At 44.8% G+C, this 20358-nt stretch overlaps 1 protein-coding gene across 1 annotated transcript; it reads left to right on the top strand.

Moving 5' to 3' along the window:
* Positions 1 to 259: 259 nt before the first annotated feature.
* LOC132360083 (ubiquitin-like protein 7) lies at positions 260 to 1928 on the top strand. Its single transcript, XM_059915190.1, has 5 exons — positions 260 to 291; positions 553 to 602; positions 849 to 1016; positions 1612 to 1734; positions 1842 to 1928. Exons 1-5 carry the CDS (start codon positions 261 to 263, stop codon positions 1926 to 1928), a joined length of 459 nt encoding a protein of 152 aa, XP_059771173.1. The 5' UTR covers position 260.
* The last annotated feature ends 18430 nt before the right edge of the window (positions 1929 to 20358 follow it).

The raw sequence follows: 20358 nt of genomic DNA, 5'->3' as shown, positions 1-20358 counted from the left end.
GCTATCTGGAAAGGTAGGAAGCGTGGCGCAAGTGGCGGGGCGCAGGATTAGATGCAGCCTGGGTGAGTGAGGAGTGTGCGGCGCCACAGGAAGTGCGTGCAAATGGCTCTGTGGGTCCCGGGCTGTCCCTACGGGGAGGGGAGCGTGTGGGTCTGGGTGAGTGTGTGAGTGTGCAAGCTGCCACGCCAGAGAGAGCTGTAAGGCTCAAAGTCTGCCGGCAGCCAGTAAGCACAGCACAGGGGCGACTCCTCTTCCGGGGCATGCCTTCCAGCTCGTACCGGGATATGCCAGGTGAGCCCCAGGACAGTGGAACGCAGGCCCCCTCGGGAGCGGGCAGTGGTCCAGGGGTTTGCTTTACTCAGCAGCTATGTATAGTGCTGGCAGAGGGCGTTCCTCGGGAACTCTCCGTTTGAGTCAAGGAGTGCATCTGTCCTGTAATTTTCCAAGGGGAGAGATGAAAATATGAATTTGGAGAGTAACTAGAGCTGAGATTCTGGAGCTGCGCCTGTGCCTTTCTGTTCCTCCTCCTGAAATCTGTTCTCCCTCCTCCAGGTGGCTTCCTGTTTGAAGGGCTCTCTGATGATGAGGATGACTTTCACCCAGTAAGTGGCCTGGCTGCCTGCCATTTGGGGGAGTTGGTGCTGGGGATGTACCCCTCCCTGGGACCTGGCACGCCCCAGCTGGGAGGTGATCGGAGGCCCTTTGGTGACCCAGCTATGTCATACTATTGCTGTCTGAACCTGGCAGCTTGGGGAGGTTCCCCAAGAGCTGTTTGTGGAGCGGGGGTGGGGTTCACCTGAGAATGTCACAGGGCTGCTTCCCTGATTCTTGGTGCCTCTCCTGTTCAGAGCGCCAGGTCCACGCCCTCGAGCAGCACACCCAGCTCCCGCCCAGCTTCCCTGGGGTACAGTGGAGCTGCCGGGCCCCGGCCTATCACCCAGAGCGAGCTGGCCACCGCCCTGGCCCTGGCCAGCACTCCGGAGAGCAGCTCTCACACGCCAACTCCTGGCACCCAGGTATGGAGAGAGGGCGGGAAGATGAAGGCCAGGCCCCTAAGGGAGAAGGTCCCAGTGGTAGAATGGATTTACCTTTGCTGATCCTGGTGCTAGATCTGCTTTGAGCCGAACTCTACCTGGAGCCCTGGTGGGTTTCCCGCTGCAGCTCAGGCGACCTCCCCTCACCAGCCTTTAGGGCTTAGAAGTCTGGGGTTCATCACGGGCCTGATTAACTCCTGCCAGCACTTTGGAAGAACCTCCCGTCACATAATATACCCTTCCTTGTCCCTGAAAGTGGCCAAACATCACAGGCTTAAGCATTCCTGGTGACAGTCACTCCAGCTTCCAAGGCCATCTCTCCCAGTGCTGGGTCCTAGGCTAGGTCGGGGCCTCCATTCCATCTCCCTGGAGCAAAAGAGAACAGAACCTTCCCTGCCCACATCGAGAGCTTTTGGGTACCTCTGTGTGGTTGTCTCATGCAGGCCCCTGCTGGGAGGCAGTCGTTGGGCACCCAGGGGCACCCTGGGGTGATGTGACAGCAGTGGGTATGTGCTGGGAGACTGAGGTGGCTCTGAGCGTGGCACTGACCCTGGTTTTGACCCTGGTTTGTCTCTAGGGCCATTCCTCAGGGACCTCCCCAATGTCATCTGGCGTCCAGTCAGGGACGCCCATCACCAATGATCTCTTCAGCCAAGCTCTACAGCATGCGCTGCAGGCCTCCGGACAGCCCAGCCTTCAGGTCAGTCTTCCCCACTCCTGATGTTCACGTGGCTTCTTAGTTACTGTGGACACTGAGCTTTCTTCTGCTCTCTGGAGGCCCTTCCCACTTGGCCTGCTTTGCTCCAGGAGCAGCTGGCGCGTGGCAGTGTGACAGGAGAGGATGCTCCCAGCACGGGCAGTTGTCCCTGTGGCTTCCACTCCTGCACCCAGTGACCACGGCCTGGCTCCGCTGACCACCTGGCTTGAATACTTGTGGCAGTTTTAATTGAAGAGACACTCACCCATTCTGTGAGCGGTGACTGAGCCTTGAGCATGTATATACCAGGCCTGGGTCCAGCTCCTGGGGTAGAGACGAGCCAGTGCTCATCCCTGCCATGGAAGGACGCCGGGCAGTTACTGCAGTGAGGGAGCAACAGGGCGAGAAGCCCAGCCCAGGCTTGAGGTGAGGGCCTAGGTCAGGGAAAGCTTTTCTGAGGAAGGGGTGTTTGGACTGACTGTCAAAGAATTAGTTAGAGGTTAGCCAGGCAGGGAAGGGGTGTTTGGTTCAGGGGACATGGTGTCCAGGCAGAGGCAGCCAACCTTAGAAATGGCCTATGTCAGTCCACCTATGACATTCCACCACTGAGACTAGTTTGAAATCATGGTGTCTGCCACACCCTGGATATTGTTGCTGGGGTTAATAATGAAGCTTGGGGCTTCCCTGGTGGCGCAGCGGTTGAGAATCTGCCTGCCAATGCAGGGGACACGGGTTCGAGCCCTGGTCTGGGAAGATCCCACATGCCGCGGAGCGACTAGGCCCGTGAGCCACAACTACTGAGCCTGCGCGTCTGGAGCCTGTGCTCCGCAACAAGAGAGGCCACGGCAGTGAGAGGCCCGCGCACCGCGATGAAGAGTGGCCCCCGCTTGCCGCAACTAGAGAAAGCCCTCGTACAGAAATGAAGACCCAACACAGCCAAAAAAAATAAAAATAAATAAATAAATAAAAATTAAAATAATAATGAAGCTTGGCTTAATGTCTCATCCTATACCTAAATTCTCAGCCAGATTTATCACCCTCAGAAAAGTAATTTTTTTTTTTTAATTTTGGCTGTGCTGGCACACGAGCTTAGTTGCCCACGGCATGTGAGATCTTAGTTCCCCGACCAGGAATGGAACCTGCATCCCCTGCATTGGAAGGCAGATTCTTAACCACTGGACCAGCAGGGAAGTCCCCTCAGAAAAGTAATACTTATTTTCTTCCTGGTATCATTATCAGAAACCTCTGGTGAAAGTTAATCAGGTCATGAGTCTTAGCTATATGGTCCTAATGTAGCTATGATTCATCTCACTTTCTTTTTTTCTTTTTTTTTTTTTTTTTTTTGGCTGCGTTGGGTCTTTGTTGCTGCGCCCAGGTGGGGACTACTCTGTGTTGCAGTGTGTGGGCTTCTCATTGTGGTGGCTTCTCTTGTTGCGGAGCACAGGCTCAAGGCACGTGGGCTTCAGTAGTTGCAGCTCTCGGTCTCGGTAGTTGCAGCGCAGGCTCTAGGGCGCAAGGGCTTCAGTAGTTGTGGTGCATGGGCTCAGTAGTTGTGGCTTGCTGGCTCTAGAGCGCAGGCTCAGTAGTTGTGGCACACGGGCTTAGTTGCTCTGCAGCATGTGGGGTCTTCCTGGACCAGGGATTGAACCTGAGTCCCCTGCATTGGCAGGCGGATTCTTAACCACTGCGCCACCAGGGAAGTCCCTCATCTCTCTTTCAAATTGAATGTTGAGGCACTTTCCACCCCAGAATTCCATACTTCGGTGGAATTTGCTTTGCACATTACTTCACAATAGCCAAAAGGTAGAAGCAGCCCTAGTGTCCATCAATAGATGAATGGATAAACAAAATGTGGTATATACATACAATGGAGTATCATTCAACCTTAAAAGGAAGGAAATTCTGCCACATGCTACAACATGGATGAACATTGAGGACATTATGCTAAGTGAAATTAGCCAGTCACAAAAAAACTGTATGATTCCACTTCTATGAGGCACCTAGAGTAGTCCAATTCATAGAGCCAGAAAGTAAAATGGTGGTTGCCAGGGGCTGGGGAGCAGGGAGAATGGGGAGTTGTTGTTTAATGGGTACACAATTTCAGTTTGGGAAGATAAAGAAGTTCTTGAGATGGATGGCGGTGATGGTTGCACAATAATGTGAGTGTACTTAATGCCACTGAACTGTATACTTAAATGGTTAAAATGATAAATTTCATGTTATGTATATTTAACTGCAATATTAAAAAATACATAGAAGACACCCAACCACCACCAGAAAAAGGGAACACATCAAAATTTGAATGATTCCACCCATCTCTCTGTTGGAACTCCTCCAACCCTTCACTTGACTGGAGCCTATTCTGTAATGGAGATTATGAGTTCACTAAAATGATTGTAAAATATAAAAATATGTCTTGCTGCATATGTGGGTCTCTTTCTTCTGCTAGAGCCTGAAATAAAAATGGGCGAAGAAGAAATTACTACCTTTATGGCTGAACATTTATTTCACAAATGTTCAAGTGCCTACTTTATGCCAGGAGCTGTGGAGGATGTGAAAATGAAGCATATACGAGAAGTTCATAGTCTAGAAGGGGAAATGTCCCTGCATAAATTTTTCCGTGAATAATTTTAATATCAGATAACATATAAAATGTGCCCTTTTCTGCGCCCTTAAAGCACCCTGTACTTCTCTCAATTATCATATATGTTTCACTATATTGTCATTAACTTCATTTTTCTTTCTCCCACAAGTTGTAGACTGTGTTGATGGCCCAATTCATCATCCTCCCTAGATCTATGCCCTTTACCACATAACTTTGCAGTGCCCGTGAGTGGAGTAACCTGCCTTCCCCTTGATTCTAGCTTTCACCACATGACTTGCTTTGGCCAATGGAATGTTAGCAGGTATGATGAAAGCAGAGGCTTGAAATGGACTTGAACATTGGGAGCTGCCCTTTTGCACCACTGCCATCACCAGGAGAACAGGACTGGGCTAGCCTGCTAGAGGACATGCTGCAGAGCTGAGTCTCCTAAACTGCTCTAGAAGAGGCCAGCCTAGGTTAGCTGTCTATCAGACGACCTATAGACATGTCACTCAGCCCAGCCGAGAAAAGTGTACAAATTATCATTTGTATAACCAGATGAATTTTTTACAGAGTGTACACATCTATATAGTCACTACCCAAAACAAAAATGAGAATTTAGCAGCACTCAGAAGCAGCTCGCAGGCTCCTTCCCAGTCATTACCCACCTCCTCCTTCAGAGGTAACCAGTACCTTGACATCTAACCATAGATTAGCTTTTGCCTGCTCTTGAACTTCTTCTAAATGGAATTATACCATAGGGCTTCCCTGGTGGCGCAGTGGTTGAGAATCTGCCTGCCAATGCAGGGCACACGGGTTCGAGCCCTGGTCTGGGAAGATCCCACATGCCACGGAGCAACTGGGCCCGTGAGCCTCAACTACTGAGCCTGCGCGTCTGGAGCCTGTGCTCCGCAACAAGAGAGGCCACGACAGTGAAAGGCCCGCGCACTGCAATGAAGAGTGACCCCCACTCTCCGCAACTAGAGAAAGCCCTCGCACGGAAATGAAGACCCAACACAGCCAAAACTAAATAAATTAATTAATTAATTAAAAAACAACAACAAACAAACAAAAAAAAACATTAAATGGAATTATACCATATATAGTCTTTCGTGTCTGGCTTCTTCCATTTAACATCATATTAATGAGATTCTTCCAGTTTGCTGTGAATAGCAGTAGTAGTTCCTTCATTTTCAATGCTTTATAGTATAACATGGTTTGGATATAATACAATGTATTTATTAATTCTACTGTTAATGTACTTTTGGATTATTTTCCAGTTAGAACTATTAGGAATAATGCTGCAATGACTATTCTTACATATGTCTTTTGGTGAGCATATGTATGCATTTCTGTTCCATACATAGTTAAGAGTAGAATTGCCAGGATATAGGATAAATGTATGTTCAGCTTAATACATATTGCCAAACAGACTTCCCAGGTAGCTGTACCACTTTACACTCCCAGGAGAAATGTTGAGTCCCACTTTCTCCACATCCTTGCCAACACTGGGTATTGTCAAGTCTTTAAAAACATTTTTTGGGACTTCCCTGGTGGCGCAGTGGTTAAGAATCCACCTGCCAATGCAGGGGACACGGGTTCGAGCCCTGGTCTGGGAAGATCCCACATGCCGCGGAGCAACTAAGCCCTTGTGCCACAACTACTGAGCCTGCACTCTAGAGGCCATGAACCACAACTACTGAAGTCCGCATGCCTATAGCCTGTGCTTTGCAACAAGAGAAGACACTGCAATGAGAAGCCCACGCACCACAACGAATAGTAGCCCCCGCTTGCTGCAACTAGAGAAAGCCCATGCGCAGCAACAAAGACCCAACACAGCCAAAAATAAATAAATACATAAATAAATAATTAATTTAATTTAATTTAATTAAAAAAAATTTTTTTTTTGGCCACACCGTGTGGCTTGTGGGATCTTAGTTCCCCGACCAGGGATTGAACCCAGACCCTCAGCAGTGAGAGTGCAGAGTCCTAACCACTGGACTGCCAGGGAATTCCCAAGTCTTTTTTTTTTTTTTTAATTTTATTTATTTATTTATGGCTGTGTTGGGTCTTCGTTTCTGTGTGAGGGCTTTCTCTAGTTGCGGCAAGTGGGGGCCACTCTTCATCGCGGTGCGCAGGCCTCTCACTATCGCGGCCTCTCTTGTTGCGGAGCACAGGCTCCAGACGCGCAGGCTCAGCAATTGTGGCTCACGGGCCCAGTCGCTCCGCGGCATGTGGGATCTTCCCAGACCAGGGCTCGAACCCGTGTGCCCTGCATTGGCAGGCAGATTCTCAACCACTGCGCCACCAGGGAAGCCCCTCCCAAGTCTTTTTAATCTTAGCCATTCTGATGGGTATGTAGTAATATCTCATTTTGATTTTAATTTACATATCCCTTATGACTAATGAGCATGTGTATATTTTCATATGAACATTTGAATATCCTCTTGTGTGAAGTGTCTGTTCATGTAAGATTCAAGTTTGTACTGCATAGACTCTTCTACTGTAGGATCAAAAGGGCAGCTAGGCAGATCATGAGGCTCACAGCAAGAGATCCTGAAGATGAAAAAGACCTTTGCATCAGCTCTAACCCAGCCTTTGCATCATTCCAGCAACAGGAATGATACAGTGGGATTCCAGCATAAGACCCTGAACTCTAGGAAACCTCAAATCAGTACGCAAGAAGTAGACAATGGGTTGGACACATGCAATGTGGGGATCTTCAAGGAAAACCCATTGGCTTGTTGCTAATAGACTCACAAGTTGTCAGATGTTCTGGAAACACCAGGACTTCGGGGTCTGGTCCTCAGCCACACAGGCTCAGAAAAGAGCTTTTGCTGACACAGTGAGTCAGCAATTAATGTAAAATTCAGAATGCTGAGGAATTCCCTGGCGGTCCAGTGGTTAGGACTCCATGCTTACACTGCCGAGGGCCCAGGTTCAATCCCTGGTCGGGGAACTAAGATCCCACAAGCCACACAGTGCAGCCAAAAAAAAAAAAAAAAAAAAGCAAATTTAAAAATCAGAATGCTGATGTATTAATTCACACCATGAACCAGAATTGCCAAGCATTCCAGTCTCTGATTAAGATACTCACTCCCTGTAAGAAAACAACTTGGGAAGTCAAATATAATCAGAAGGCTGCATGGTGAGCTGGAACCAGAGCACCAGAATGGGAGTGGGGGGCCGAGAATAGCAGGAGTGTTCTTCCAAGACCCTCACAGTAAAAATGTACCTGCCACTGGAACTGGACAGGATATGACCTTGGATGAGACCTCCCTCTCCCCAGCCAATGCTCAGATGAACACTGACAATGTCGCTTCAGAGACCCTCCTTTTTTTCAGTGTTTCCACTGTTAACTAATCCCCCTTCTGACTGACTCCTTCTTCTTTAGCTACCCTAAGGACATATGTTGGTTGTCTTCTTATTATCCATTTCCCCACCTCCTTCCCCGAGGTCCCTGGCCCCTTTTCAACAGACCATACTTTCCGTTGGGGAATCCGATCCTTGTAGTTCCTGCAATGGTTCCATCCTAGATGTCGATTTGGAGCTCACCACCTAGGCCAAGCCAATCCGTGCATTCCATCCTCTGAGCCCAATGATGGGCTGAGCATGTCAGCTACAGATGCTGGGATGCTGATACTCTATATTTCCCACTGGGCATGAATGAGAAAGCTTGTGGCCTTGGGAGCCATCTGAGGACCACAGGGGGAATCAGCTTCAGTTTATTCTGACATGGAGGAAGGCAGAGTGGAGAGATGAAGAGAAACCAGAGTCTTAGTGATTTTCTTAAGCCATTGGATCAAGCAAGCACAGCTTCCGGACTTTTTAGTTACTTGAGCCGAGATATTCCTTTTCTTGTGTAAAACAGTTTGCATTGGTCTGGCAGAACTAACTGATTATCCAATATCTAGTCTCTCTCTCTCTCTTTTTTTTTTTTTTTAATAAATCTATTTATTTATTTTTGGCTGCGTTGGGTCTTTGTTGCTGCACGCGGGCTTTCTCTAGTTGCGGTGAGCAGGGGTTACTCTTCCATGCGATGTGCAGGGTTCTCATTGCGGTGGCTTCTCTTGTTGCGGAGCACAGGCTCTAGGCGCATGGGCTTCAGTAGTTGTGGCTCGCGGGTTCAGTAGTTGTGGCTTGTGGGCTCTAGAGCGCAGGCTCAGTAGTTGTGGCGCACGGACTTAGTTGCTCCGTGACATGTGGGATCTTCCCGGACCAGGGCTCAAACCTGTGTCCCCTGCATTGGCAGGCGGATTCTTAACCACTGCGCCACCAGGGATGTCCCTAGTCTCTTCTTCTTTACTTACAGAACCCCCTTTTTATTCGTAGTTTAAAAATATTTGTCTCCCCTACTCCCCTGGAGCCAAGGGTGGCAATGTGGCCAAGAAGATACTACTGAAAGTCCCTGGTAATACTTCTGGAAAAGTGATTTATTTCCTGATTAAAAAAGAAAGAGGGCAGATTCAACTGGCACATGCATTGTGCCTTTCCCAAACCCCTTTTTCTTGCCTTCAAAGCGGGAAGAGTAACAGCCAAATTATGATCTTGAAGCCGAAAGACACACACTAAGGATGGCAGAAGAAGATAGAAGGAGCCTGATTCCTTGAGCAGCTGTACCAGTTCCCAGACTGCCTATACCAGACTCCTTGTAACATGAGAATAGTAAACCCCTTATAGGTTTAGCCACTTTGTTGGGTTTCTGTTAAACGCAGCCAAATGCAGTTCTATCACTTAGAGAATTCAGTATACTGAACTGGGATGCTGCAAGTAATATAATCTGAAATGTGGATTTGTTGAGTGGTAGAGATGGGCTTTTGGGTTCTGAGTGTACATGTGTTACAAACTGGAATGCCAATGACCTAGTTAGGCAGTGGTGGAACATTTGGTCAATTTGTTCTTCTATGGGAGATACCATAGAACATGCCAATCAAGTCTGTTGTATTAGGGAAAATAGCTGGAATGATTCAGAATGTTGGCACGTGCTGGTGACTTCGTTCTATTTTCAACAAAGTCCTCAGAGAGACCAATGAGCTAGAGTTATGCAGGCTGAATAAAAATGGTAAGGAAGTACCGCTTCACTAAGGAAGGCTCTCTGGCTAGGGCCTGCAAATTTCCTTTGAGTGAACATCTCATAATTTGGAGACTTGCAGGGCTGAAAAAGATCATTGCTTCTGTTCTCCAAATAGGAGTGGTGGCCGCCAAGCAATAGCTTAGAAGATGAGACTGGTGTCCTGGGCCTCTCCTAAGCACCTTCCTTTAAGAATCACCACTCCACAGAGGAAGTGGGGTCTGCAAAGTGTTCTCCTCCTCCTAGAGCCTTTTGTTTCCAGTTGTCTCAAGTCAGTGAGCATTAAGTTGAAGGCTAGAAGGATAAGCAGAGCACAGAGGCCAACACGTAATAGAGGAGGGTTGTCAGGTTTACAGACTATGGCTAAATGGGAGCTTCAGCTGTGGTTATTCACACATAGGATTGAAGAAGAGGCAAATAGACTGGAAGCCTACAACATTTTTGAGGGAATCATATCACTAAAAATGAAAATTTAAGGACCTGACCAGCAAAACCTTATCATTTTTCAACCCCAGGCCCCCGAACACACACAACAGAAAGGGCATCCACCCCGAAGTTACACTTCAGATATGGTTAAAGAGGATAATGCACAAGAAGTCATCTCAAAAGCAGATGGAACTTGGACCACGGAGCACAGTCGAAAAAGTTTCTCCCAGAGAGTAGGTTGGCTGAGTAAGGAAATTACTATCCAGCAGGGAGTCCTGGCTGCTCCTGTCTAGCAGAATCTGGTATTTGCCCATAGCTCTAATATTTGCAGTAGCTTTGATGTGTTTCCCATTCTTCCCTTTCCCATGTGGAAGTTTAATTTTGTTCCTTCTCCAATATTATATATGGGATATGTTGGGGGAAAATAACTTGGCTTTTAGTTTGTAGGTTACTGGACTTTGTATAAGGATTCACATCAGGGCTAAGTGGAGAAAACTGCATATGGGATAGAGACTCTGGCTTCTGAGATGGGTGCAGTGTCTGGATGAGACTTTGGAACTGTCCCCATCAGGGAGGGAGCATATTCTGTATATGGAAGGATGGATACCCAAAAGGGTAGACTGTGGCAGTCACTGCTTTCTTCCTACCCAATAAGCATTCTCCATGTCTTCTTTAACATCAGAACCCTGAATTTGTTTAGGAAGGCAACGTGCCCATCTAAAAATCACATCAAAGTTTTCTGGCCATTGAGACATAAGCAAAACTCTGCCAAAGATATCTCGAAAAGCTTTGCTTTCTGGTTATAAGTATCACTACTTCTCTCCTTTTCACTTATTTCTCCTTTTCTTGCCTGGAACCAGATGGAAACTTTAATCTTCAGGAAAGAATGAAGAGCATCAGAAATGGTAAATATGTGGATAAACGTCAAAGACTACTCTTCCCTCTTGATTTCTTTAAATTGCATGTGGTTATTTAAAAATAATGTGGGAGTTTCTTTTTTCTATGCTCTGGAACTTTTTAAGTAGCTTTGAAGGTTTGGTAGATTCTCCTATGAATTCTTCTGGGCCTTGTGAATTTTTGAGGAGTAATTATTTAATTTGTTTAAATTTTTTATATTTATTAGGGTCAATTTTGGTAAATAACATTTTCCTAGGAAGTTATCTATTTAATCTACATTTTCAGATGTGTTTGTCTAGACTCGTGAAAAGTAGTATCTTAAGATTTTTAATTTTTCTTCTCTTTAAATTCTTTTTTTTTTTAATTTATTTTATTTATTTATTTTTGGCTGTGTTGGGTCTTCGTTGCGGTGCACGGGCTTCTCACTGAGGTGGCCTCTCCTGCTGCGGAGCACAGGCTCCAGGCACGCGGGCTTCAGTAGTTGAGGCACACAGGCTTAGCCGCTCCGCGGCATGTGGGATCCTCCCGGACCAGGGCTCGAACCTGTGTCCCCTGCATTGGCAGGCGGACTCCCAACCACTGAGCCACCAGGAAAGCCCTAATTTTTCTTCTCTTTCAATGGTTATTTCCTCCTTGTCATTTCTTATCTTGCATACTTATGCTCTTTCCCGTTTTTTCCTGATTAGGTTAGCTAGTAGTTTGTCCATTTGACTGATTTTTCTGTTTTTTCTGAGAACGAGCATTTGGATTTATTTATTCTTTTTATTTTATTTTTCTGTTAATTTGTGTTATTTTCATTAATTTCTGCTTATATCTTTAATAGTTCCTTCATTCTGCTTTCTTTGGTTTGCTTTGCTTTTATTTTTGTAGCTTTTAAATTGATGTTTAATTCTACCTAGATATTTAGTGTAATACATTCTCTTCTAACAACTACTTTTGCAACATCACATAGATTCAGATAAGCTGTGTTTCCATTATTGCTATTTTATAAAATTCTGCAATTTTGGTTTGTATTATCTTATTAACCAAAGAGTTGCTTAATACAGAGTTTTAAAATTTTCTAGGTGAAAGTTTCTTTTTGCTTTTAATTGTGTTATTAATTTATACTTTTATTGCATTGTGATTGGAGAATGCTGTTTATATTACTGCTCTTTTTGAAGTTATTGAGGACTTCCCTGGTGGCGCAGTGGTTGAAAATCCGCCTGCCAATGCAGGGGACACAGGTTCTATCCTGGATCCGGGAAAACCCCACTTGCCGAGGAGCAGTTAAGCCCCTGTGCCACAACTAATGAGGCTGCGAGTCACAACTACAGAGCCCGCGTGCTGCAACTACTGAAAGCCGCGCGCCTAGAGCCCGTGCTCCGCAACAAGAGAAGCCACTGCAGTAAGAAGCCCGCGCACTGCAGCAAAGAGTAGCCCCTGCTCGCCGCAACTAGAGAAAGCCGGCGCACAGCAACGAAGACCCAATGCAGCCAAAAGTAAAATATAAATAAAAATAAATAAATAAATAAATTTACTGAGATTTTCTTTTGCGACCTAATATATCATCAATTTTCACGAATGTTCCTTTCGATTACCCAGTAGCCAGTGCTCTGATCCACCGGGTCTCAGACCTGACCTCAGTGTTTCCCCTCTCACAATAGGATTCTCTCCCTCTGGGATAATTCTAGCTGATGTTGTGGCTCTGCTGGTTTCAGATATTTATCTCTCCATTTACATGTAAATTGAGGCTCAAGGTACTCTCCCTCTCCTAGGATGCTGTAGGTGAGGGCTGGGGTGATGTAATTTGCTTTCCTTGTTGATCTGTGTGGGTTTTGGAAGATTGTGAAGGGATTTAGGCATCTGCCATTATTCTACAGGAATCAGGAAGCTCCGTGATTTCTTTGTATCATATCTCTGCTGCTTTCTCTTCATTCCTGCCTTCCACTGGCTGAAATTTTCTCTTTTGCCCTTCCCTTCTCATTGACATTGAAGTCACAGTTCTATTTCTGTTCTCTTAGTGGTAACCCTGAAAAATGTAGCGTGCACATTTAGCTTAGCAAAGTCTAAAATTAATCAATATTGCTATCTTCCTTCCAAACAATATAAGGACCTTAGAATGCTTTAACTCCTATCAGCGCCCTCTCATGTTATTATTCATTCACCAAACAATTTTGAGTTCCTACCGTGTGCCAGGTTGATATAATAATGAACAAAAGGTATGTGTCTGGCAGGTGCGGGGCACAGGGGTCCCTTTTCTAATGGGTTTATATTTTAGCGGGGAGACAAACAAGATACAAATTAAAAATATAGTATGTAGTATAGCAAAAAGTACTACAGTAGAAGCAAAAAATAAAGCAAGGTAGGGGAATATGAAGTCTCCCGTGTGTGTGTGTGTGTGTGTGTGTGTGTGTGTGTGTGTGTATAGCTAGTCATGCAGATATCTTGGGGAAAGAACATTCTAGGCAAAGTGAATAGCAAGTACAAAAACCCTAAAGGACTTCGTGACATGTTTAAGGAATAGCAAGAAGGAGTGTGAGACTACAGTGAAGTGAAAGAGGGGACAAGTGGTAGGATTTGAAGGTCACATGCAGAGCTAATAAGGAAACCAAAGTAGAACCTTACAAGGACTACAATGGGGCCTACAGTACATATTAAGGATTTTGGCTTTTATTCTAAGATGGGCAGCCATTAAGGGGTGACAGAGGAATGACATGGTCCGGCATATGTTGTACCAGGATCACTCTGTTTGCTGTATTGAGAACAGATTGCTGAAGGCAGGCCAGTTAGGCGGTTACGGCACTAATCACATGAGAGATGACAATGGCCGACCCAAGATACGGCAGAGGTGGTGATGGGAAGTGGTTGAATTCTGAGTGTGTTTTGGAAGTTGAGCTGACAGAATTTGATCACTGACCAGTGAGGTTTGAGGAAAAGCAAGAGAACAAGGATGACACCCAAAATGTTGGCCTGAGCAACTGGAAGCCTAATTCTTAGAACGTCCCAAACGCCCCTTGCCCTGGTATAATCCCCTTTGAATGAGCTCACTCCTGTGATTATGTTATACAGCAAAAGGAAGACTATCCAGGTGGACCTAATCTAATCACAAGCCTTTTAAAGGCACCGGTTTTTCCAACTGGTGGGCGGAAGGGGGAGTCAGAGAGATTCAAAGCGTGAGGAGTTTGGGGGCACACGAAAAGGAGTCCAGGCAGTTTGTAGGAAGAGAGCAGCTCCCAGCTCCCAGCCAGCCGGGAAACAGGACCTCAGAGTCGTAGCCACAAGAAACTGGATTCTGCCAACAACCTGAATGAGTTTAGAAGCAGGTTCTTCCCAAGAGCCTCCAGGTAAGAGCCCAGCCTAGTGGATACCTTAATTTCAGCCCTGTGGAACCCTGAGCAGAAAACCCAGCCAAGCCCAGGCTTCTGACCTACAGAGCTCTGAGATAATGAGTGGGTGTTTTACGCTGCTAAGTGTGTGGTAGCTCGTTACACTGCAATTGAAAATGAATACACACACAACTCTCAAGAAGGCTGGGAAATGGTGTCTCTGGCAGGACATCCATGTGCATTGTTAAACTTGAGGGGGAGGGAGGGGGAGGGTTTACAGTGAAAGAAAGAGAAAAATGAGCACTGGGGGGATGATAAGATGTCTTTCCACACACTGAAAACCTACACTATCCAATACAGTGGATACTAGCCTCATGTGGGTATTGAGCACTTGGAATGTGGCCAGTCCAAATTGAGACCTGCTGTAAATGTAAAATACCCACTAGATTTTGAAGACCTAGTATGAAAAAAAGGTATGTAAAATATCTCATTAAGTATACTTTATATTGTTTACATTTTGAAATGATAATATTTTTGATATATTGGATTAAGTAAAATACATTATTAAACTTAATTTCAAACTATTTTTTTACTTTTAAAAATTTGGTTACATGTGTAAGTTAAAATTTAATTACATATGTGGTGCCCATTAGAGTTTTATTGGATGGTGCTGCTGTAAACTCTTTTGTCTCAATTTTTCTTTACATGCACATAAATTAAATTTTTTAAAACATTATTTCATTTTCTTTTCAACACTATAGGTTTAAAGAGGCAATGTTCCCCAAAGAAATAATGGCAAAGAAGGGAGTTCCTAGTCACAACCAGTAAATCTGTTCTCCCAGATGCCTTAATAAACTAGTTGATACATGTACGTGTATAGGAGAGGTTGACAGAGTGGAGGGTCTTGGAAAGAAAAGAAGGTTATGACATTAGATAACAGCATCATGGAGATGGAAATGGTGCTTATACCATCTTGACTCATCCTTTGAGGCTGGGGACTCCACAGTCTCGAATAAAATCAAAAGGGGAGGGGTAGCTGTTATGTAGGTAGATACCACAACCTATCATTATGGGAGGGTGAAGGAAGGACCGGCTGTCACAGCTCCGCCTCACCAGGACACGTATGTAGTGCCCTCTGGTGGACTATGGCGGCACTTGAGTCAGGCGGGTCAGAATCCCCCACTTTTTTTTTTTTTTTTTCTTTTTTGGTTGGTGCCACGCAGCTTGTGGGATCTTAGTTCCCCGACCAGGGATCAAACCTGCGCCCTCGGGACTGAAAGCTCAGAGTCTTAACCACTGGACCGTCAGGGAATTCCCCAGAATCCCCCATTTCTTGCCACCTCTGTCACCCTCGTCCAAGCCGCCATCATCTCGAGTGAGAATTATCCTAAGAGATTCCTAATTGGTCTCCTTCCTTCCACTCCTGTCCACCAGAATGATCTTTTATTACCTTCATCAGATCATGTTACTCCTTTGCTCAAAACTCAGGAATCTCTTTTCTTCTCACTCACAGTTAAAACCAAAGTCCTCACTATGCCCCAACACAACTACACCTTACTCACTCACTGGGCTTCTTGCTCTTCCTCTGATCGTATAACACACCAAGCATGCTCCTGCCCTGACGTTTGCTATCTCCTCTGCCTGGAATGCATGAATCCCTCCTCACAGCGATGCTCAAATGTCACCACATCACCTTATCACCCTAAATAGAAAAACAACCCTCCTCCCAGCATTCTATATCCCTCTCAACTGGATTCTTTTTTTTTTTTGGCGATAGCATTTAACACCATCTGATATATTACATATTTACTTGTGTTATGTATTATATATTTGTTTGTTACCTGTCTCCCCCTACTAGAATGCAAACTGCAAAAGGCAAGGACCTTGTCTGTTTTGTTCACAATTGTATCCCCAGCATCTAGAACAGTGCTTAGCATGTGGTAGGTGGTCAACAAAAATATATGTTGGATAAGTAAGTGAAACAAGATCTGAACAATGAACAGGCATTGAATGCCTTCATTGTTTCATTCTTGGGTATGTCTCAAAAAGGTTAACTTTACAAATTTATGTAAAATTAATAAAATTCCTATATACTCCCCACATGTTTCTTTTTAATTGGATTAAATTATCCTAAAATTCATTTGGAAAGAATAAAGTACCTGTGAATAGCCATTAAATGTAGGAAGAAGTACACTAAAGGTGCACTTGGTTTACCAGATATCAGAGGACACTATAAAGTTACCATAAAAAAATCCGTATGATAGGGATAGACAAATGAACCAGTGTAACAGACTAGAAAATCCAGGAATAGATATCTGATTATAAGAATATAACATATGAAAGATGAATTTTTAATTCAGTGACAAAAGGATGATTAAATAATAAACAGTGCTGATGTTATTTACCAGCAAAAAAAACTAGACCCCCATTTTATACCATTTACAAAAATAAGTGTCAAGTAGAGTGTCAGAGCTCAAGCAGAGTGAGGGGAGAGTCCATGGTGGGGAGAGGAAGATCAGAGGTAGTCAAGAGTGAGGTACTGGAGTCCAAGCGTGAGGAAGGTTTCTGCAGGGCAATGGGAATGTGGCAGCAGCCCAGCTGGGAATGTCAGAGTCCAAGCCAGGTGAGGAGAGAGTTCATGAAGGGGCTGGATGGTGGTGACACAGAAGATACAAAGGGATTGATCAAATAAGTAAATGTCTTTAGGATAATGGGAGCCACTATCAAAAATGAAAGGACAAACAATAAAGTCCTACTGTATAGCACAGGGAACTATATTCAATATCCTGTGATAAACCATAATAGAGAAGAATATGAAAAAGAATGTATATATGTATAACTGAGTCACTTTGCTGTACAGCAGAAATTAACACAACATTGTAAATCAAATATACTTCAATAAAATTTTTTTTAATCAAAGGACAAATATTTTAATGGAGAAACTAGAAAAACCCTGTGGCGTTGGATTGGAATTGGAATGGTTTTCATTTAATATAAATAGGTAACAATGTATGTGTATGTGTATGTAGGTGTATATAAAACATTTTCCCTAGGTTAATCCACTGAGAGGGACTGGGGGCGGCAACATCCCAAAGCAAGGAGCCCACTTGGCAACCAGATCTTAGATTCTGAGTGCTAAGAAATCTGGCAGAGACCATCACCATAAAATGAATCAAGTAAACAAAGTTAACATCACAAGGAATGCAGCAAATTGAAATTGTGCACCCCCAGATAGGATGCAGTAGGAAGAACACAGCATCACTTGCGTGATATTCTTGCCAAAATGCATCACTTGAATCTAGACATCAGACAAACCCCGATCAAGGGACATTCTACAAAATAACTGACCTGTTACCATCAAAAGTGGTCATGAAGATCAAGGAAAGACTAAGGAAATGTTCCAGACTAAAGGTAACTAAAGAGGGATGAAAAATCAAAAGCAAAGTATGATCCTGTGTTGGATTCTTTTGCAAGGACATTGTTGGGACAATTGTCAAAACTTGAATGGGCTCTGTAGGTTAGATTGTAGTGAAGTATCATTGTCAATGTCCCAGTTCTGATGGTTGTGTTGTACTTCTTGCAAGAGAATATTGTGGTTTGTAGGAAATACACACCATAAAGTATTTGTATAGGTGACAGGGCATATTGCTGGCAACATACTCTTAAATAGTTCAGGACAAAAAAAGTTCTGTGTGCTAGTCCTGTAATTTTTCTGTAAGTTTAAAATTAGTTCAAAATTAAAAGAAAGGAAAAATATCTTGTTTTAACCCCTGATCCAATGAGGGGTAAAAAGAAACGTAAAACAAATCTGCACAGGTACAATTTTTTTTTAATATTTATTATTTATTTATTTGGTTGCACCCGGTCTTGGTTGTGGCAGGCGGGCTCCTTAGTTGTGACATGCAAACTCTTAGTTGCAACATGCATGTGGGATCTAGTTCCCTGACGAGGGATCGAACCTGGGCCCCCTGCCTTGGGAGCACAGGGGCCTAACCACTGCGCCACCAGAGAAGTCCCCAAGGTACAATTTGAATTTACATTTTTGTGTACCTGTATACATACTTCAATACAAAATAATTGTAAACTAGAAAGAATGATTTGATGTATTTCTAGAAAGAAAGGAGTGTTGGGCATGGAGAGTCAATCTATGATCACCGATACCAGTAATCTAGATTATCCATTCTAGCATAATCCCAAACATACGTGGCACACCACTGTTATATTGACCCAATGCATGTTCTGCATCCTGGAGAACAGCACCCCATCTTTGCAGAGTATTGCCTCTGCTTCAGCTGTGCCTTCAGCAGACTGCCCCAAGCATCTTCTTGCATCAGGCACAGCGTAGGATATGACCATTAATACCATGGTCATGGGCCAACCCTCACAACTCCTTTGCTGTCAAGTGGGCCCTGATCTGATCCAGTTATGTGGGATCCTAGGACAGTGGATCAAATCCTCAATAAGCCCTGGTTAGTGGTGCTGGCTGAGACCCTGTGGGAAGTAAAGGCAAACCCATACCTGGAGTACATGTCTGTTCCTGTGAGAATGAGCCACTGGCCCTTCTGGGATGGAAGGGATGCAATGTGCTCTGGGCCTGCTTTACGCCTCGCTCAAAGCTGTCTGCCTTTTTTCTACCATAGACCGGAGCTGTATCCCTAGGTGTATAATGTGCTGACACTAAAACCTGAAGAGGCCCACCAGGCGGTGTGCTTCCTCCTGTGGTACATGTAAGATGGCAGTAATTTGTCTTTTATTTTGGAGGAGAGTCATCATGCCCTTGATGACTGGACTCCTAAAAATTTTATACACGTAGAAGACCGTGAATCTTCACAGCTCCCTCTGGAGTGCATGTGTCTTACCAAGGCCTCCAGGGTACTATCCACGCTTGTTCATCTGGCCTAACATAACGCCATAATGTGATGCATCTGTGTGATGCTCTGCAGTATCTCCTGATATTCGAATCTCTTCAGGCTATATTATAACATAGGGTAAGAGACATAACCCTGGGGGAAAACTCTAAGTGTATATACTTGTCCATTCCATGTAAATGCAATTGTTTTGTCTTTTTTTTTTTTTTTTTTTTTCTGATTGGCCAAATCAACGGTTGCATAGCACACACCTGAGGCCAATGTAATATGCTCTAGTAAATTTACCACCTCTGGTACAGCAGCTGCAATCAGGGCTGTAGTACCTGGTTGAGTTCATGGTAGTCTATAGTCACCCTCTAGGATTCATCTAGGCTCTGCAGGGGTAAGAATGGTGAATTAAACAGATATGATGGAAAACCAGCATCCCTGCATCCTTTGTATGCTTAAGAATGGTACTAATCCCCACTCTCATCACTTTTCTGTGTTGACCCTCAGGAGAACACCAGTCTCAATTATACACACAGGGAAATGACCCTTGAGTGGGTCCAAGAACCCAGTAGACCCACTGTAAGTCAAACCTAAGACAGGATGTCACTTATTACCTGCTCTATGTGCCTCCCCAACCCTAATGGGGAGGGGGAAGATAATACTTGAGTTCTCCATTATCAATGTGAACACAGACCCTGTGTCCAACAGACCTTGATATACTGTATTCCCCCTTTCCCAGTGCAGTTACACAAGTAAATGGCCATAGGTCTCTTTGGGAAAAGACTGGTGGAATCATGTATTCTTGCTATAGTGTTAAGGGTCCTTCCTCCTAGGGACTCGCTACCTCTTCAGTCATGGTCTGAAAATTGGCTCAGGTCTGGACACAGGGCAAGGGATTGCGACTTTTTCTTGTGGCTATTGCCTTCAGTCTTCCAGTCATCTCTCCTTAATTTCTTCAACTGGTATTAGCTGGTGCAGCTGGTAGTACCCTTGACAATTGCCCATCTATTCTGTCTCTAGGGATGCTTTGCTCTATTAACCATCTCCATAACTCTCTGGGCCAGGTTCTCCTGACTGCCACTCTATTCTTACCAGTCATTATGATAATTGCTATCCCCTAGTTTCTGGAAGTTAAGCACTGCTGCTTGGCCTTTATTGTTTCAGGGTCCAATGATCCCCATTGCTATCAGTGAACCAAGTTCTGTAACAATACCTTCGGGACTTCCCTGGTGGCGCAGTGGTTAAGAATCTGCCTGCCATTGCAGGGGACACAGGTTCGAGCCCTGGTCTGGGAAGATCCCACATGCTGCAGAGCAACTAAGTCCGTGCACCGCAACTACTGAGCCTGTGCGCCTAAAGCCCGTGCTCCTCAACAAGAGAAGCCACCGCAATGAGAAGCCCACGCACTGCAACGAAGAGTAGCCCCTGCTCGTGGCAACTAGAGAAAGCCCGTGCACAGCAATGAAGACCCAGTGCAGCCAAAAATAA

Source organism: Balaenoptera ricei, chromosome 2, assembly GCF_028023285.1.
Source record: "Balaenoptera ricei isolate mBalRic1 chromosome 2, mBalRic1.hap2, whole genome shotgun sequence".
In the NCBI taxonomy this organism is placed as follows: domain Eukaryota; kingdom Metazoa; phylum Chordata; class Mammalia; order Artiodactyla; family Balaenopteridae; genus Balaenoptera; species Balaenoptera ricei.
Note: the sequence above shows the minus strand (reverse complement) of the source record. Positions and strands in the feature narration are given on the sequence as shown.